Here is a 16,718-nt window from a genome sequence, read left to right on the forward strand (position 1 = left end):
GTGCTTCTCCATGTGTGGCAGATCTGAAAACATGTCTTTCAATGTGTCAGAACATCTCCTGGGCCAAGTGGGATAAATCCAGTGCCCCCTGCACTGTAGGGAGTTCTGTGTTACATTCTCACCCTTGCTAAGTTACAGGTGTTTTACAAAATATTTTTCATTCTCCTTGCAGTTGACTGGGCTGTATTAAAGCTTAATACCTGCACACCTCAGAACAGTACAACAGCCCTGAAAAGACTGAGGAAATTACTCAGCTTAGAGCAGGGTCTTACATGTTTATGGGAGCAGCTGGAGGTGGTGAGATTTCCAGTCCTCTCAGTACTTTTGCTATGATTTAGACAACATTAAGCACATCTATTTAGGCCTATACTTCATCTGTTTGAAGGGCCTCCAGGCAGCTTTAGTGTTCTCCTGATAAAAAGTGAAGATGTGGGAAACGCAATGTCCTCTGTAGGAGGATTTATTGTCTCAAACAATTATTTTTTATCAGCTTTGTCAAAACTTGGAGCCAAGAAGAACAGCAGATATGCATTTGCTTGAAAGAAAATTCATGAATAATTTGTTGTAATACGATTGTTAGGAGCTGTTCTGCTATTATCTTTGTGTGTTTAACTACTGGATTAATCACCGGGGAGTAGTTTAGCCACATGCCTTTCAGTTTTAGGAGTATCAAGCACAAAAAATGCAGTTTATAATTTAGAGCAGATTTGGTTCTACAACTGTCAGCTTATAAGAAACAGTATTTGCTATAGAGTGTATTCTTTGTGGGAATGGTAAAAAAAACCTCTAAGCAAATGAGATTGCCTCAGAGTAGTGACATATCATTCTAAGGAGACTTTTAAAATCACATTTCAACTGTTTTCCAAGCTTCACCAGGATTACTGAAGACTATGCATGTGTGAAATACTTCGTAAGGATACTTCCAAAGCTGCAGTACTTCATATGCAAGAAATTAAGTATTGATCACTCTATTTTTTTACTATATTCAATGGTCTACTATATGTAATTTTTAGTGTATTAGGGCACTTTTTTCTAATATACACCTTTTGATCATTGATGACAAGACAAAGTGGGAGTCTCTTTTACAAAAAAAAAAAGAATGAAAAAACTTAAAATGGCTGGCAATGAGTTCTACTTGTCAGTACATGCAGTAAAGAACTAAGACAATAATGGGAATTAACTTTATTCTTGAAAGAAACTGGTTAACTTTGGAGAATTTAACAGCACAGGAAACTAAAAACTACCAACAAAAAAAGAGTATAATTCCAAACAAAAACATATATTCGCTTACGTGTTTAGTTTAAGTTCACCATGTCCACCCACAGGTATACAGGAATTTGAAGGAAAGAATGGAAAAAAGAGACTTCATATTAAAACTAATGAACTGACAAGAAAAATATGGCCAGTTCCACTACTTTTGACACTCTTGGTTGTAGGCACTGTTCTTCATTGCCACCTGCATGAGTACCACTAGCATGGTGTGAAAGCACTGTGGCTGCCATGGCTGAGAAGGATGTATGTTTGACAGGTAGGGAAGGACCAGGTGTACACTGAGGAATGGGGGAAGCAAGCCTGATGGAACACATTTAGTCTATTCAAAGAGGTAAGAGGAAGGTCTGCAGAATGGAGGACACCTCCAAGGGGTTTGCTTTCACCAAACAGACTATAAAAGCCAATTGAAGATCAGCTCACAGTTTCCCAGAAAGATTAAGATGTGTAATCAAATCAAGTCCAACAGCATGCTAGTCTTTCTCTCAGCAGTGGTGGTGAGAATCTGTTTTCCAAGTGTTTCAGAAGAGACATGCTCTGAATCTCTGTTGGTGAAATGAATTGCAATGTTCTCAGCCCTGCCTGTGTGTTCCAAACTATGTAAACAAGCTCTTGAATCCATGTAAGGAACTGCATGTTCTCAGGTGCTTTGGCTGAATACCTTCAGCGGAGGCTTTAAGACTTTTATATGCAGATGCTATGTGAAAAAGTTCAGCTGATCCTTACTCTAATGATTATGAGATATTTGGGAAAAAAAGAAAACAGAAACAGACAAGTCCTCTATGTTAAAAAGAGCGGTGGAGTTAAGGTGTGATGTAAGTAGTCAGGTCAGCAGCTTAAAACAAGGTCTACAGAAGCATATAGTCTGAACCTAAACCATTCATCCCAGATATCCCAGTTTCACTACTGTACAAGCAGAGTTAAACAACAAAGGTTAATGAACCTGAGGGAAGAATTAACTTCTTCATGCAGCAGGATACTATTGGAGATCAACTGTGCATGAAACTGTCAACACAAGTGTCTCTCCATTATAACAGAAGAGAAAAAAAAGCCTTTTGAAATCTGGAGAAACGAGCTTTTTCTAGAAAGGTAAACTTAGACTCTTCATACTGATATTCTAGTACATAAATCACTGGAATATACAGTTAATAGTGTTGTCATGGCTCATGTATAACTATATCCACTCACACTAAGGAATCTACCCTCAGCATGCTATATAATTGGCCAGATGTATTATGTCAGGACCCTTATTTGCCTCCAGAATGTTGTACTAGATCAATGGCAAGTTGCTCCAGAGAGACCATTCTCATGTCTAGCACATTTATTATTTGCAAAGTGTAACAGAGTCCCTGCTGTTATTTGCAAGGAAATAGCAAAATACTTAGTTTACATAGAAAGAGGGCCTTTGATACTTCACTTTTTAGAGCTATCCTCCCATAATATTTGTTCTACATATAATCTTTATGACCACCTTTGGAATTATGATTTTTACAATGATCTTAAAAAGAAAAGAAAAAAAACATGATAAATAGATCAGTGCTGTAAATCTTGAGACTAGTTCCTACAGTAGACAACACTGTAACCTGCATGGATCATAGCTGTACTGGCCATTAACTTTCTTCTTATTCTACTTATAAACCTTTCTTTTACATGGCTATGGATCAAATTCCTTGCAATGTTTTAGCCATTTATCTTCTCATAGTCCTTATATCCCACTTCATTTTCTCAGATTTTTTTCCTGAATGAAAAGATAAAATAACACAGAGCCAGTAGAAGGTTTGGGGAAATGATAGAGGGGAAAATACACGAGTTCTGTCATGGCTGGAAGCTGCCACAGGCCACTAGACAAGATCAAGTTCTCAAAAATGGACATGACTACCTAGAAGAAAAATAAGCAGATTCTGAAGGTGGGAAGGGGATTTTCCATGAGAAGTACAGTTCAAGAGGAAAATGAGGTCATAAGATTTGGTAGCTTCTTAAAGAAACTATGTTAATAGTGGAGACATAAAGATTGCATTGCAGCACAAGGGCTGCAGTAAGAAAGTCACATGGCTGAAGCTGTGAGTTATTCAGAAACTTCAAACTCCAAGAGCATACACAAATCAAAATCTACAGACAAGCATAGAATAATAGTATTAGTATATTGATAAGATTTGAAAAGCCACATCACAAAAAGAAATGTAACTAGTAAGGTACATGTAGAATAACAAAAAGTTTCCTGTAAAAACAAATTGTTAAAGGAAAATCAAGGAGAGAACTGATCCACCACTAAGCTGAGAGAAAGCTACTGACCAATGACTCCAAGAAAGTCAACTCTGTAGTGTTATCTTGCTCTTTCTCTACTAGAAGGGTCAACCGTGTTAAAAGGGTTTTCAATAGTAGCAAAGAGCTGAAAATTCTGGTAAGATGTCAGAAGAAAGAGACTTGGGCATGCTCAGGTGAGTTAAATGACCTGAGAGCAGCCAGGCTGATGGAATTCACCTCACATTGTTCAGTAGATAACTGAAGCATTTCCACAGCAGTTAATAACTATCTTTAAGAACTGTGTGGAAGAGGCAAAGTTTTGAAAGACTGGAAAGACAAGAATAACAGCTATCTTTAAAAGTAAGAGACAGAGGAGGTGCAGAATTACGGCCCAATCCATTTAAGTACAATTCTCAAACAAATAGAGGAAGCAAACAGAAGATAAGAAACAGGTTATAGACACATGAATTAATCAAGAACAAATCATTCCAAACCAACCTCATTTCCTCTTATAACAGGATAACAGGCCTTGTGAATCACAGAGGCTATACCACTTGACATGAGTGAAGTTTTTAGCAGAGTAAATGTTAGAAAAGATTTTTCAAAAGCATACTGGGAAAATGCAGCCTAGATTAAACTGATATAAGGTAAGGTTCTGCAGAACTAGCAAAAGAAATCTTTTCAGTCTCCCAGTTAATCATTGTCAAAATAGAAGACTACATTTACTGCAGATACACAAAGGGTGTCTCCTGGCAAAAGTCTTGTTCCAGAATTTCATTAAATGGCATAGATGCCAGAACAGAAACTATGCTTATTAAAGCTGACAATCTGACAAAGTTGAAAAGGGCTGCAAGCATGTTAAAGGACAGGCTTAGAAATCAAAATGAACTTTGATTGAAGCTACAGTTTGAAAAAATACGATGTTATTCAACAGGGACAAATGCACAATACAGCTCTGAGTCAGGATAAAACGCAGAAGTCAAGGATGGCACAAGTGGCGTGGGAGCAGTCTAATTAAAGGATTGCATTTTCATTATTATTTCATTTCTGATCAGATGTAGCTTTGCTTTACGCCACAGAGAGCTCTTGGACCATATCAAACTAGATCGCTTTCCATGAAAGCTGAGGCACAAGACATGCATTAGGTGCACCTCAATGCAATTCAGGTGGTAATGGGCACTTGGGCTGTGGTACTGGACCAAAGTTAGTCCAGGGTGAAAATCTTTGACACGTGGATAGTGTGAACACCACGTGCCCAGCACCAGTTGTTTCAATTCACATCTTGGTATCTTGGTACCTGTTGCCACACACTACTTGTTAAAGTACTTACAGCCTTAATGTGTCACAAGCCGACCGTGAATCAGCTGTGTTGTGATTATGACAAATGTCACAGCAGGGTGATGTGTTGTCTATGAAGCCAGTGAAGCAATCCTTTTCTATCTCGCAACAACCCAGCAAGATTACGGAATTCAGTTTTAGCACTATATTTTTAATTAACAGTTGGAGCAGTTTAGCCTAGAAAGTTCAGAAGAAAGCAATGGAAGAGATCATCACTTTCAGAAGCGTGAGTTGCAGGGAAAGATCCGTTTTGTTTGGGTTTTTTTTATCTAGAGAAGAAAACCTTTCATGTCCAACAAAGTCTGCTGCAAAGAGAAGGGAGATAAATTGACACCGGCGTCTACAATGGAGGAGGCAATAGATTACACATAGGAAATCCACCTAATAGTATGGCTGAGAAAGTAGTAGGCAAGGAAGCCTTCAGGATCTACAACACAGGAAGGTTTTACAAACAGGTTAGACAAGCATCTGTGAGATGAGGTTTAAATATTGTTCATCCTTCCTTAGGAAGAGAGATGGACTAGATAATCTCAAGATCTCTACCAGAGTAACTTGTTTTGCTTCTGTTTTCAATATAAATAGCAAACTTACTGTTTCCTGGTCTTCTCATCTTGTCTTTCTAGCTTTTGAATCAGTCCACTGATGTCCCATCTGGCATTTCACATTACATCTTTCTGATCTGCCCATTATCCATCCCAGTGAACGTCTTGGTTCCAGCTCTGCCTTTCCACTTTTGGCACTGTACTTCTTCTCTGGCATTTCTTCTGCTAGGAAATCCCTGCCTTTTCCCTTGTGCAAAGCAATCTGCCTGTCTTAACTTATATTCCTACATAATAAAAACTTTTGCATATAACCGCTGAACTAAACCTTGTACCTTCATCGAGTTCTCCTTGTATTTATGCAGTGGATAAAAATTACAGTTTTGCACTGAGCTTCTTTTTTCTTTCAGTGCCCTATTTTATCATTACTGACCAAGCAAACTCAGAGATTACCATCATTTTCCTTAAAACAGGTTAATTCAGTGTATGGCAATACAGAAAAGAAAGGACACGGTTAATCATTACAGAAGTTTACATGGATTACTCTTCAAATAACCAAAGACATCACTAGTGCTCTAAAGTTAAGGGGATGAATATAAGCAAGAGTATTATGTATAGATACAAATGCCTATGGCTTTTTCTCAGACAATGTTTGGCTACATATATGAAAGAACAGATAATTTACTAGCACATATTTATTTGTTGGTATTTCTGCTTTCCTCTGGCATGCCCATGGGCACAGAGCAGACCTCCACTGCCATCAGCTATTTACTGAGATCTCAGTGTCAGCCTTTGGCCTGAGCTCCCCAACACCAGACCGGCCCTGTGTCCCTTGGGATCTACTTCTGCTTCCCAGCATTCACACTGATGTATGACAATAAAGCACTTTGTCATACAGAAAATTACTATTTTCTCCCATTGCAACTGTCCCTGCCATGGACTCTGGGAAGCCCCAAAGCTTCCTTGTTTTGACTTTGCACCCACCCTGTTGCGATCAGGGGCTGCATTTTCTTCAAATACACACAGCAAAACCAGAATTTATCCCTGCACTGTCTGTATGCTCATAACATACCACCTGAATTAACTTCCAAAAGTTCACTGCAATGACCATAACCTTCTTTCAGTTGGAAGGAAGGAAAAAAAGGATTCAATTGAGAAAATTAATTTAATTTCTGTTTTCTTCGAAGGAGGCATGGTCCAGAAGGTCTAGGATTTAAAAGCAAACTTGCCTTATCTTACATGTGACTTTCAGAAGTAGCAGATGAACTATGAAGTTAATATCAGTTTTATAATATACTTCATTAAAAAATTCATTGGTCACCAGATCCTTTCTAATACATAATGTGTACCATCATAACAGCTATGGGCATCCCTACTGAACAGTCATTAAAAAGAAAAGGTAAATTCTCCTTACTTTATTCAAGCAAATTGTTTCTCTTGTTAAAAATGATATTAAGCTAAATTAGACCAGTATTAAAGGCAGCTTTAACTCTTTTCAGCTTCTATGGAGTAATATTCACTGCCTTGTACAAGTCCCTTTATATCTTAGCTAGTGCTTCAAGAAATTGTGGTTTGAAAAAGAACTGTTCCTTAGATTATTTTTTCTTTTCATCACCCCCTTTTCCTCTTTTCTGGCAAGATGAATTGAGTGTTCACTAGCAAATGAGATGTTCAGTATTAGCGAACAATGTAAGATCTCTACAGGCTTATTTCTTGCTGGTGGATCCATTTCTATATTAAATATCTTTATCATTTCAAACAAATATAATTTTAACTTATCTACCAAATATATTACCTGATAACATCCATTTGAGGTTGGGGTTTTTTTCCATCATTTGGTGAGAATGATTTGCATAGTTCACTCAGCAATAACTTAATGATATCTTCAGGGCAAATACAGAAGTTTTCAAGTGGATGATCATGTGTTACAATAAGTTTTATTCTTCACTTTAGATAGGACCATACTTTGCTAAAAGGAAAAATTAAGAAAGGAAAAATGAATCTTATTAGATATTGAGTAGGACCATTCATTAATATTACATATGCAACTCTTCTTTTCTTCTATCCCCAGAAAGGAATTTTAGAGCTTTAGTCACATTAGAGCCTCATGGGACACTAATAAAGCCCTCAGAGAATGATTTTTAAATATGTCAAAGGACTTTGCATTTGTATGCATGTGTCAGAGCGCACGAATATGCATGGGACATTCAGATGTGTCCCTTTGAGGATCTGTTTTCATGCTCAGTGTGTTTCTTGGTGACGAACACAGCGTCCAGCCAGGCAGCTGGGACTGCAGCTTCAGGAGAGATGGGCTTCACACCCTCCCATCCTGCAGAGCCTACCGAGGGACAACGATGAGCCACGGAGACCACAAGCACACAGATTCTCAGGCCCTTCTCTGCCTGAATCAATGCCTTCCCCTAATGCCCAGAAGTGAACTCCTTTGGCAGGTCTCTCAATCTCAGGGCTTGCACAGCTCATTGCAAGAATGGCGCTGAGCAGGCACTGATGCCAGCTGAGGGCTAGCTAGCTACGTACAGAGTTAGTTCAAGACAAAATCTTCACATATGATTCTCAGAATAAGCATTTCTGTGCATGCCTTGCTAGTGAAGCTTACACACTGCAGCACGGGCCAAAAAAGGTGTGCATGCCTGACTCATAGCCCTTAACTCTAGGTCACAGCAGGGTAGGGGGAAGTTCAGCTTAATTTTTCTGTTCACCAAACAAATGCAAGTTTGGGGTCAAACAATTTAAAATCATACTGGATTTTTAAAAAGCAAACACTGTTCTGGCTAGAGAGAAATGTAAAAGAAACTGAAGAATATCATCTCAGTATTTTTAAACAGCAGTTTTGTTCTGAATGCTGCTTCCAGCAGAAGTAGCAAAGCAATTGCTTTGTGTCTAGCTAACCACTTCCTGCATTTCTTTCCTGCAAATTGGAAAATCAGTTATTCCCATAGCTTTAATTAAAACAGTTAACTGCGATGCAATGAAAGACCTGAATCAGGGCTCCTGCAAATTAAATGGCTGCTCTAAGTACTAAGTTACTTGCCAGTCCAAGAGAGGGGTCTTTCAAGATCTCCTGTTGAGTGTCTTCCTTCGAGACTTAGGTTTTCTGATCTGGGTTCACCTCTTGTAAAGTGAGGACAACAGCATGTGGACCTACTGCAAAATCTCTGGAGCAGACCATTTTGATTCTGCGTATATCTCACTTGGCAAGTACAGACTGTACATACTGCTATGGCATGGATAATACATTAAAGACTTTGAAGCTTCCAGGTACAGTGATAAAGGAGGATAGATAAAAACTTCAAAGAGAATTTTGTTATGAGTAACATATAAATATCAGATATCTATGTTCAACATGAAATATTCCAAGTTTGCTGTCCAAATGCTTCACAGGACATTCTTCAGGAAACTGAAGAACAATAATAAAACAAACTGTCACTGACTAGTCATATTAAGGAAATACTGAGGACAACAAATAGGTTTGTAGATGTCTTTTATAACATTTCTTCTTCAAGTATTTTATAAAAGACCTTCCAAGTTCTACACTGATTAGAAACACTCTCCTCTTGCCATGGTTTAACCCCAGCCAGCAGCTAAATCCCACACAGCCACTCACTCACTCCCCCTGAGTGGGATGGGGAGAGCATTGGAAGAGTAAAAGCAACAAAACTTGTGGGTTGAGATAAAAGGCAGTTTAACAGGCAAAGCAAAAGCTGTGCACGCAAGCAAAGCAAAACAAGGAATTCATTCACCACTTCCCATCTAAAACATCCCATGTTATAAACATTGTTTTCAGCACAAATCCAAAAACCAGCACTATAGTAGATTGTATGAAGAAAAACAAACTCTATTCCAGCCAAAAAAAGCACAGTTCTTTAATGTTTTGCTATAACATAAATTAGAAATTGCATAATTTAGAAATAGAAATTAAAAAAAATAGAAATTACATAAATTAGAAGTTACTCCAAAATATGTGTAACCCTTGCTCTCTCTGTGCTCCAGTATCTTTTCCTCCCACTTTCCCTTTGAGAGAGGAAAACAGTAACAGTTCAGCTGAATGTTAAAATCCAAAACATGGATGGAACAGAGAGTGCCATAAGAGATGGAGAGGAGAATATCCAGAATCTCTTTTTAAAAATTACATGGGAATCTTCTGGGAGTGTGTATTCGGAAGAGTGTGCAGGAAGTACATTAAGAGGAAAGAAAATTCTCAGATATTTACTTTGTACAGCCAGACTTTGTATGCCAACCTTTAATTTTCAGGAGATTGATATTTTCTTTAATTTTTTCCTATTTTTTTTTTTTTAAACAGATGAACAAAAATTCTTCCAACGTAATGGCTATGGCTCCTAGCACTTCTAACAAAAGAGAGACAGTGTGCATATTTGGAACTGGCGATTTTGGAAGAGCTCTGGGCCATAAACTCATTCAGTCTGGCTACCCCATTGTGTTCGGAAGCCGGAGCACACAGGCACCCAGCCTGATTCCCAGAGACGCGGAGGTGTTGAGCCACGCAGAAGCAGCGCAGAAAGCTACCGTCATCATTATAGCAATACAGAGGCAACATTACAACTTCTTGACACAGCTAGCAGAAACCCTCCATGGAAAAGTCTTGGTGGACATAAGCAACAACTTGAAAATGAACCAGTATCCTGAATCCAACGCAGAGAACCTTGCTCAGTTGGTGCCTGGTGCTAAGGTTGTGAAAGCCTTTAACACTGTATCTGCCTGGGCTTTGCAGTCAGGCACACTGGATGCAAGCCGGCAGGTAAGACTGAGCAACCAGGGTTTCCTGTGTCATATATCATGTAGCTTCTTAACAGCTAGACAAAACATATACGGGATATGAATCAGGGCTGAGATGGTATTTTCACTATAATCACCCATTTTAAATTACTTGAGCTAAAATTTACTTTTGGCTTGTAGTATGGCATGACAAGGAGCATCGATAGCTTGCCTCCAAATTTGATGTTTGGAGACCCTACAGAAGTAGGGGAAAAAAGATAGGAGAGCTACAAAGAGACAGCCAATTAGGAGGAAATCAGGGTTACATCAGTTGTATATCTGTCTGTAAAGTTAAACAGAAAGGAGATAGGAGGAATATATCAAAGCAAGAAAAAAATGAATTTAAAAAAAAAGAAGCAAGGGATATGGTAAGACAATAGAATGAGTACAAGCAACAGAAGTGAGCCGTAACATGAATAAATTAATAAAATTTTCTAAATCAGAATATATCAGCACAGAAGTTTATCACAACAGTGCATGCAAACTACTTTCACCAGCTCTTTAACCACAGGCCAGCAAGCACAGAGCTCATCATAGGAAGCAACACAGCAGTTAACAATTTACTATTGTTTTCTGCTGCTCTAAGTGACAGCTATCTTGTACAATGCAGAAAATCAGCCAGCTACTCAAATCATTGCTAGCTTTATTTTCTGCTGCCAGATACATGGTTTGGGCTAAACTAAAGACCCAAGGACTTCCAAGCCTAGGCTCTACAAGTCTTTATCATATCAATAAGAGCAGAAATTTCTCCCTTTCTCCCAGTTCCAAAAGGATGATTGTCCTGCACATTCACAGAAAAGATAGTTTCTTCACTATTCTACTTGACTTGGAATGAAACAATATTTACTTTTGTGTCAGGGCAATCATGTTTTAAAGATCTCTATTCCTAGTTCACTGGAGTACTTAGGGACCACTGTAGCAGCAATTGAAAATTTTGCTCCTGCTTACTCATAAAATCTTGTACTTACAAATTGCTTGCGGGTCTTCAGAAGAGTATGTCAAGTTCTTCTGGTCAAATATTTGTACTAAGTGTGTTATACACTGTTGTTTTCAGATACAAAATGTTGTCACTTGAAAAAATCTCCTTTCCCAAAGAAAATATTAATATTCTTAGTTCTTTTACTTTTTGGCAGAGAAAGTACCTATAGGCTACTTTTTGCCCATGTAGATTAAGGCCAGTAGGGAAGCCGGAAAGTAGCCTAGGAAGCTTGTACTCGTAGTCCATAACCAGGCAGGACAGCAGTAGAGAATGTCGCAAAAGTCTGTCTAAATAAAGCTTCTGTTTGTTTTTGGCTGCAGGTGTTTGTCTGTGGAGATAACATGCAAGCTAAACAAATGGTGATGGATATTGTTCGTTCACTGGGTCTCACTCCAGTAGATCAGGGATCCCTTTTGGCTGCTCGGGAAATAGAAAATTACCCTCTGCAACTCTTTCCAATGTGGAAGTTTCCCATCTTTTTGTCCCTTGGCCTAACTGCATTCTTCTTCTTCTACTGTTTGACCTACAATGTAATTTACCCTTATGTTCATGAAAACCAAGACTTTTCATTTTACATTGCAATAACCATCGCAAATCAGATCTGCCCTACGCTGGCACTCATCCTTCTTGCTTCAGTTTATCTTCCTGGTGTACTTGCTGCAATTATTCAGTTATATAGAGGTACCAAATATCGTCGTTTCCCAGACTGGCTGGACAAATGGATGCTCTGTAGGAAACAGCTTGGACTGATAGCCTTGGCATTTGCTTCTCTGCATGTTTTGTACACTCTTGTTACCCCAATTCGCTCCTTTATAAAATGGAGAACCAGCAGTCAAACGATCTCCGAGGTAAGTTTTGTTCCTTGCTCTGTGTCTTCCTTTCTTCTGGCCCTTTTATCAATACTAGTTTCTATCTTAAGCTTTAGAATTTCATGTGGATAGTCTAATGTTCTTTGCAATAGGATTATCTTTCTAGTTTCTGTGTTTCTTTTAACTCTTGGTATACCTAAAGTTTGTTGATACTATGTTAAATTGAGGAGATTTCTGGCCTCAGTCTTCCTCCTAGATAATTTACATATTAATAAAATAAGCAGGGAAAATTTAAACATTAACAGAAATTTAAAGAAATGTATTTCCCTTTTTCTCCATATAGCTTTAAGATTGGCACATATTATTACTTTCTGACCTTACTTAGAAACAAAGGATCACATACCTGTCCTCAACAATAGGTCTACAGCAGTGTAAAAACATGCACCACAATTATAGGTACATGGAACCTATACGCAATGTAACAGTTCTTTTACTTTTTGAGTAGGCCTTCAAGGCAAATCTTCAATGATCTTCAGAGAGCAAATGTGTTACAGTTATCTCTTTGTTACCTTAAAAGATTTTTTTTTCTGCATATTGATCCTAAAAACTAAGATATACCTGGTCTTCTTTTCTTCAGGCACTGAACAATAAAACAGAACCACTCAACAACACTAATGCCTGGCTTGGTGACTCTTACTTGGCTTTGGGGATTCTAGGATTTTTTTTATTTGTTCTTCTGGGAATAACTTCCTTGCCTTCAGTGAGTAACAGTGTCAACTGGCGAGAATTTCGATTTGTACAGGTAAGAAAATGACTTATTCTAAAAAATCTTCTTTCCTTATAAACTATTTCCACAGGTAGGTTTACTAGACTTAGAGATTTTTTCCACTAGTATCTCCAAATGTAATGTGTGCCCTATCTACCCTCACAGTGAAAACAATCTACATGGCTATACAGCTCATCTGCAAAAAACCACAACTGCTCTGATGGCTGCTTATGGTTCAGCTGGGATTAATGCATCAGCAAGACAAAATTGGGAAGACATGAGCTCCTAAATGACAAACATAAAGCTGACATTGTGGAATCATCATATTCCACAATTATACTAAGTCACAAAATATTTTAGCCATTTATTAGGCTAATATTGTTGGTTCATGAGACAATTCAGTTAAAATTGGTCTGAAAAAATGACATTATAGCTCATATCCTCTCAATGCCAGATATCTAAAGAAAATCTGCACTCTCTGCAGACTCTAAAAACTGCTCTGCCTATAAACAGTCTGCCCTTGCTCAGACTACAATCTCAGCTGCCCCCCAATTGGAGGAAGCATGATACAAGCTGCCGTGCCTCTGCAGGAGCTGGGCTGGCAGAGGAGGGGGAGGCAAAGGGAAATTATTATCAATGAATGTTTTATCAAGGCAAAAAACTTGCACAGTATGTAGTTCTGGATGGATTAGCACTAGAGCATACAAAAGCTTGGATCTCTCCGCTGGATTTCAGCCTTTTCTCTGCATTTGCACAAATATGACAACCACTAAGCATCATGTATGAGCTGGCAAAAATTACCAAGATTGTTGATGGAAAAAAAAAAAAAGAAGTGTGCCACATAGATCCATTTGAATGAATCTTTATCAAAAACAATACGATCCTTTACATTATATAAAACAGTTTCATTTCAGAACTCCCCAGCTAATTCCAATGTTGGCACATTCCACTAAGCTTACTGTGTCCTGTAAATTGCATTTCTTCTTGTTTAATTTACTTTTTTAACCTCCACTTCTTTATTTCCTTTGTCCTCTAGTCCAAACTGGGATATCTGTCACTGATTTTGTGCACTGCACACACGCTGGTTTACGGTGGAAAGTGGTTCCTGTACCCATCATCGTACAGATGGTATCTTCCACACGCTTATATGCTCTCCCTCATCATTCCGTGCATCGTACTTGTTGTCAAATTTGTGTTGATATTTCCTTGTCTAGACAAACCTCTCACACGAATTCGACAGGGCTGGGAGAGGAATCCTCAATACTCAGAACAGTCAAATTACATTATCAACAAGTCTGCTGTATAAAAGACTAAACCGTATTATTGAAAAGAAGGGAAAAAAATATTACCAAGGTATATCGAAATGAAGTCCTGGGCTTCCTTTATCTGGAGAGTGAGAGAAAAAGAGAAAACTTCGTCAGGCCCTGAGCAAAAATAAAGCCACTTCAATGACAAGCTTAAAATATAAACCAAATGAAACCAATGAGTTCCAGCACCCCAGGCATGTTTCCACACAGGTACAGGCCCTTTCTTTTGCCCAGTATAATCTCCCTCCATTCCTAAGAAGGGTATGACAGAAGTAAGTGGTGCTCCATGTCCCTCTTCTGTCATTCCAAACCTCCCCTGGGGCTGGGCAAAACCCAAGTAACCTTTGGTGTTAGGTGGCACCTGATCCTCTTCCCTATCCTGCCCACTGGAACTCAGGTCTACCTGCACCCACACATCTCCACACAGATCCATGGGCACACGTGCATGAACACACACCCTGCTGCCACCCCCAGAAGCCACCAGCAGTCACAGAATGGGTGCGCAGGATGGATGCAGGCTGGGGAAGGGCTCTCATCCTCCCAGCATTAGTTTATCTTCCATCAACATCTGATCCAAAAGAGACCTACATTCATACCTTAGGGACAGTTGAGTAAGATTTGTTTGGTTTGTGTACAGGTATTCTGATCTTCAAAGTATACGGGCCATGGATTACTGAATTATTGCTTATAAAGTTGTATCAGAAACTCAGGTGGCAAGGGAATGGAGGAGAGAACAAAAGGCAGAAAGATGCAAGATACAAGCCTAAGCTTCTCAAGTATAGGCAAAAAGTGGTCATGATATTTTTGTGTAAGCAGTGAGTGAAACTGAAGGAAAATCCTATTATATCAGGGGTTGTATTATGTGTCATGGTTATATCTTGTGAAGATAATATGGTTGATGTTTCAGAAAATAAGCCTTTGAATGCAATATTACAAATATTCTATGAAAATATACATATATCAACCACAATAAAGATTTTTTTTTCCAATGTTGATCTCAGTTTTCATTTCTTGAACCTCTTTTGATACGATGCAGCTGCTGGTATGGTCTGTTGCACAAAGATGTTGGAAGGCCTTGGGGCAAGGAATAAAATGGGATCCTGTCTTCAGCCAGCTGCCTGGGCTCACCTTCCCCCAGCTTTGTTTGCTCCTTGGATGCTCACATAAGCAGATCTTTGCTTAGCCATCAAAGTAGGTTGACATTATTGTGGAAAAACAGGATCCATCTGGGTGGTGACCTCCTTTAAATTGCAAACAGAGGTTCTGACAGCCTTCTTCACATGGGAAAATAAAGAGAAGGCAAAATGTGTTTGTTTTTATAGGAACAGGCTTGCTTACTATCTTTTGTGTTTCTGTTTCTCTCCTCCCTGTCCATAGAGAGGGTAAATGCTCACAAATAGGAAAGTATGAACATGCTAACTAGTATAGCTAACCTGACTTTCAAACACTTACTATCAAGCAGATTTAACACAAAACCAAGCAAAAAGCAACTATCTGAACAATATCTTTCTTCATGTCATCCTCTGGCCCACAGAGGTTCTTAATACACAAAAAGAATGGTAAAGGAGCCTGGGATATCAGTGATTGATGGAGCCAGATGTTTTAGAAATAATTCTGGCACCAAGTACTCTTACTTGTACTGTTACTCTTACTCTTACAGTACTGGCACATATATCATACTTGGCACGTCATAAGCTGACATATATATGTTGATATAGACCTAGATGGACGTCTTACTTGACCTATACCATGATAGAATAGCACTCCATTTTAAGATTCCTTCAAGATTTTCTATGTTAAGCTTACAGAATCATTTACTGCAGAAGGGATCAGGTAAGGGCTCAAAGGGCCTAAGTGGCAACACAGTGGTGATGATGCCTCTAACAGCTCCCTAAAGAAGAGGAGAGAGAGGCAGAAGCAGCAGCAAAAACGAACAAGAGAGATTTTGTGTGTATATATAGGTAGAAGAGAAAGGGACAGATGGAGCAGAAAATAAGTAGCAGTAGCCTGAATTAATATCCTCTAGATGTGCCATTTTGGAGACAAATTCTGGCCTTAGTCACAGAGTTACTCCAGATTTATGTTATTACAAATAGTAACAGTTTAAAGGCATTGATACAGATTGGTGGTTTTTTGTTTTTTAAAGCATTTCTTGGGTTTCTGCCTATCCAGATACAGATCTGGAAACCACCCTTTTCTCTCTCTCACAGCAGAACTGATGGGCTGGAGTTTAAACTGCAACAGCCATGGCAAGTAACATCCATTTCAAAGTTATGCTTTATGAAATACAAATATTGCAAATGATCTGCTCCCTTCCCTCGCAGCACACAGGCTCCTATGTACTTCTGGCTGCCTTATGTTAGAGAAGGACAGGCCAAACCAGGTCTTCTTTGCCCTCACCAAGAATTAATGCAGTGTAACTGTGACCTGACTGAACACCTCCTGTATATTCACTCACTACTAAACCATAGTCTCAAACACGCACAGGACTACAGTTTCTTCAGGAAAGATAAAAGAATCTCTTTGGGGACTAATACCACATTGCTTTGTTACAGTAAAATGCAGAGATTTACTGAAAAAGCCGAGCAGCTAGGTACGATTTGCAATTTGCTGTTTACTCCAAGAATAAAATACCAATATCTGCTGTGTACAAGCTGAGCAGACAATGCTGTT

At 38.8% G+C, this 16,718-nt stretch overlaps 1 protein-coding gene across 1 annotated transcript in view; it reads left to right on the plus strand.

Annotated features, from left to right (window-relative positions):
• Nucleotides 1–14,044, plus strand: part of STEAP4 (STEAP family member 4) — a 19,952-nt gene extending 5,908 nt beyond the window's left edge. The window contains 4 exon segments of the mRNA XM_009865525.1: nucleotides 9,712–10,167; nucleotides 11,484–12,011; nucleotides 12,610–12,774; nucleotides 13,775–14,044. Of these exon segments, the coding sequence (XP_009863827.1) occupies nucleotides 9,712–10,167; nucleotides 11,484–12,011; nucleotides 12,610–12,774; nucleotides 13,775–14,044 (1,419 nt within the window).
• The last annotated feature ends 2,674 nt before the right edge of the window (nucleotides 14,045–16,718 follow it).

This window comes from Apaloderma vittatum, unplaced genomic scaffold (genome assembly GCF_000703405.1).
Source record: "Apaloderma vittatum isolate BGI_N311 unplaced genomic scaffold, ASM70340v1 scaffold24142, whole genome shotgun sequence".
NCBI lineage: Eukaryota > Metazoa > Chordata > Aves > Trogoniformes > Trogonidae > Apaloderma > Apaloderma vittatum.